General features: G+C 55.0%; 1 protein-coding gene across 2 annotated transcripts in view; it reads left to right on the forward strand.

The window, feature by feature from the left end:
• Positions 1–2,500, forward strand: part of anks1b (ankyrin repeat and sterile alpha motif domain containing 1B) — a 293,688-nt gene that overhangs the window by 203,074 nt on the left and 88,114 nt on the right. For both annotated transcript variants that reach the window (XM_012828021.3, XM_031582966.2), the window contains exon 15: positions 2,099–2,205. In XM_012828021.3, coding sequence (XP_012683475.2) covers positions 2,099–2,205 — 107 coding nt within the window. The remainder of the gene's footprint in view (positions 1–2,098; positions 2,206–2,500) is intronic.

Here is a 2,500-nt window from a genome sequence, read left to right on the forward strand (position 1 = left end):
TGTGTGTGTCGTGTCCACTCTGTGCCATGGGTGCATGTAGAGAAGAGAGCCTGACTCACGTGTGAGTCTGCAGTGGCTCGCCCTCTTCTGCCTCTCTCTCTTTCTCTCTTTCTCTCCCCCCAAGTCATGAGAGGCTTCATCCCTCTCTCCTGCTCCTCCTCTCTCTCTTTCTCTCCCCCCAAGTCATGAGAGGCTTCATCCCTCTCTCCTGCTCCTGCTCTCTCCTGCTCCTCCTCTCTCTCTTTCTCTCCCCCCAAGTCATTAGAGACTTCATCCCTCTCTCCTACTCCTCCTCTCTCTCTTTCTCTCCCCCCCAAGTCATGAGAGGCTTCACCCCTCTCTCCTGCTCCTGCTCTCCTTGCTCCTCCTCTCTCCTGCTCCCCTCTCTCTCTTTCTCTCCCCCCAGGTCATTAGAGGCTTCATCCCTCTCTCCTGCTCCTGCTCTCCTTGCTCCTCCTCTCTTCTGCTCCTCCTCTCTCCTGCTCCTCCTCTCTCTCTCTTTCTCTTCTCCCCTCTGCTCTCTCTCACTATTTCTTGCTCTCCTTCTTCTTCTCTGTGCCACCCCTCTTTTCCCCACCTCCCCTACAGAGAAGCGTTCCCTTCTTCCCTCACCGTGGCAACCATGGGGAGAAATCCTGTTTGTGTTAAAGCCCCTCTTCCCGCCAACAGTCACAGACGCCCACTCTATCTGTGTGTGTGTGTGTGTGTGTGTGTGTGTGTGTGTGTGCATAAACTCGTGCATGCATACTCAGAGTATATGCATGCACTGGGACTGAAAAGCATTGTGTATGTTTGGGTGGGTGGGTGTCAGTGTGTGTGTGTGTGTGTGTGTGTGTGTGTGTGTGTGTGTGAGAGAGAGAGAGCAGCTTTGCTCTCAGACAAAGAGGTTGGGCTGATCTGATGGCTACTATCGGGAGTGTGTGCCACTGCTCAAGCAGGGAGCGAGAGAGCGAGAGAGCGAGAGAGCGAGAGCGATAGAGAGAATACGAGAGAAAGACAAGAGAGACTGATAGAAAGAGAGGGTAGAGAAAGAAGATGAGCTACAGAAAGATTGAATGATAAAGAAGGAGAGAGAAAGGGAGAGGGAGAGAAGGGGAAACACAGGGAGAATGAATGAGAGAGAGAGAGAGTCAGAGAGAGGGAGAGAGAGAGAGAGAGAGAGAGAGGGAGTGGAGGAGTGGAGGAGTGGAGAGAACAGGCAATAGAGGCATACAGATGAGTGTGGGAGTAGTTGATAAAGAGAATCTACCAGGCAGACAGGCAGCACTCTCTCTCTATCCCTCCCTCCCTCTCTCTCCTTCCCTCCCCCTCTCTCTCCCTCTCTCTCTCTCTCTATCTCTCTCGCTCACACACGCATGCACGCATGCACACACACACACACACACACACACAGAACCTGCAGGCAGGAGCAACAGCTGAGCTCGCGCTTGCCTCAGTGCAGCAGTCTTAGCAGCGGCGGCTGCATCTCTCCTCTCTCTCTCCCCCTCTCTCTCTCTCTCTCTCCCTCGCTCTCTCTCTCTCTCTCTCTCTCTCTCTCTCTCTCGCACGCTCTCCATCCATCGCTCCGATCGGCTCCTCTCTCTGGATCTACTCCCAGCTCCGCCATGCTGGCAACGCCGTCCACCAGCGCCAACCCCTCACCTCGACCGGGACCTTAACCCCATCCTCTCCTCCTCCTCCTCCTCCTCCTCCTCCTCCTCCTCCCTCCCTCTTTCTCTCTCCTTCTCCCGCTCCCCCCTTCCCCCCCCCTCTATTTTTCTTTCTTCCTTGCACTTTGTTCTCTCCCCCCCTGTATCTCCTTTCTATTATTCTTTTCTCTCCCTCCCTCTTTTCCTCCGTTGTTCTTCATCTCTTCCTCCTCTTGCTCCTCGGAGCGTCCTCCGCCGGTGCTTTTTTGTTGTTGTCGTTGTTGGTGGTCGTGTATCTTGTTTCCTCCCGGCTTTGGCTCCTCTCGGACGAGGCACCATGGCGGGCTCGTTCGACAGCCACTTTGCCCGGAACATGATGTGGCAGTGCCAGCTGTCCCAGCCGGACTGCCGCTGCTACCGCGTGGACGGCTACTCGCTGCTCAAGCGTCTGCCCTTGCACCCTCTCATAGGACCCCGCTGCCCGCTCCAGTCCGTGGGCCAGTGGCTCGACAGCATCGGCCTGGTCCAGTACGAGAACCACTTGCTGGCCAACGGCTTCGACAACGTGCAGTTCATGGTGAGTAGTGCCTGAGAGAGAGAGAGAGAGAGAGAGGTGCCAGTGTGCATGCGTTTGTATGTATGTGTGTGTGTGTGTGTGTGTGTGTGTGTGTGTGTGTGTGTGTGTGTGTGTGCGTATATGGATCTGTGTTTGTGGGTGTGTGAGAGTATATGTGTGGGAAAGAGTGTGTGTGTGTTTTGTGTGCCTGTGTTGGTGTGTGTGTGTGTGTGTGTGTGTGTGTGAGGATGCAGCTGCTCTGGCTTTTTGGCTCTTGCACTTCGTTCTCCCTCTTGTGTCCCTCGTGTGCTGTTGC

This window comes from Clupea harengus, chromosome 16 (genome assembly GCF_900700415.2).
Source record: "Clupea harengus chromosome 16, Ch_v2.0.2, whole genome shotgun sequence".
Taxonomy (NCBI): domain Eukaryota; kingdom Metazoa; phylum Chordata; class Actinopteri; order Clupeiformes; family Clupeidae; genus Clupea; species Clupea harengus.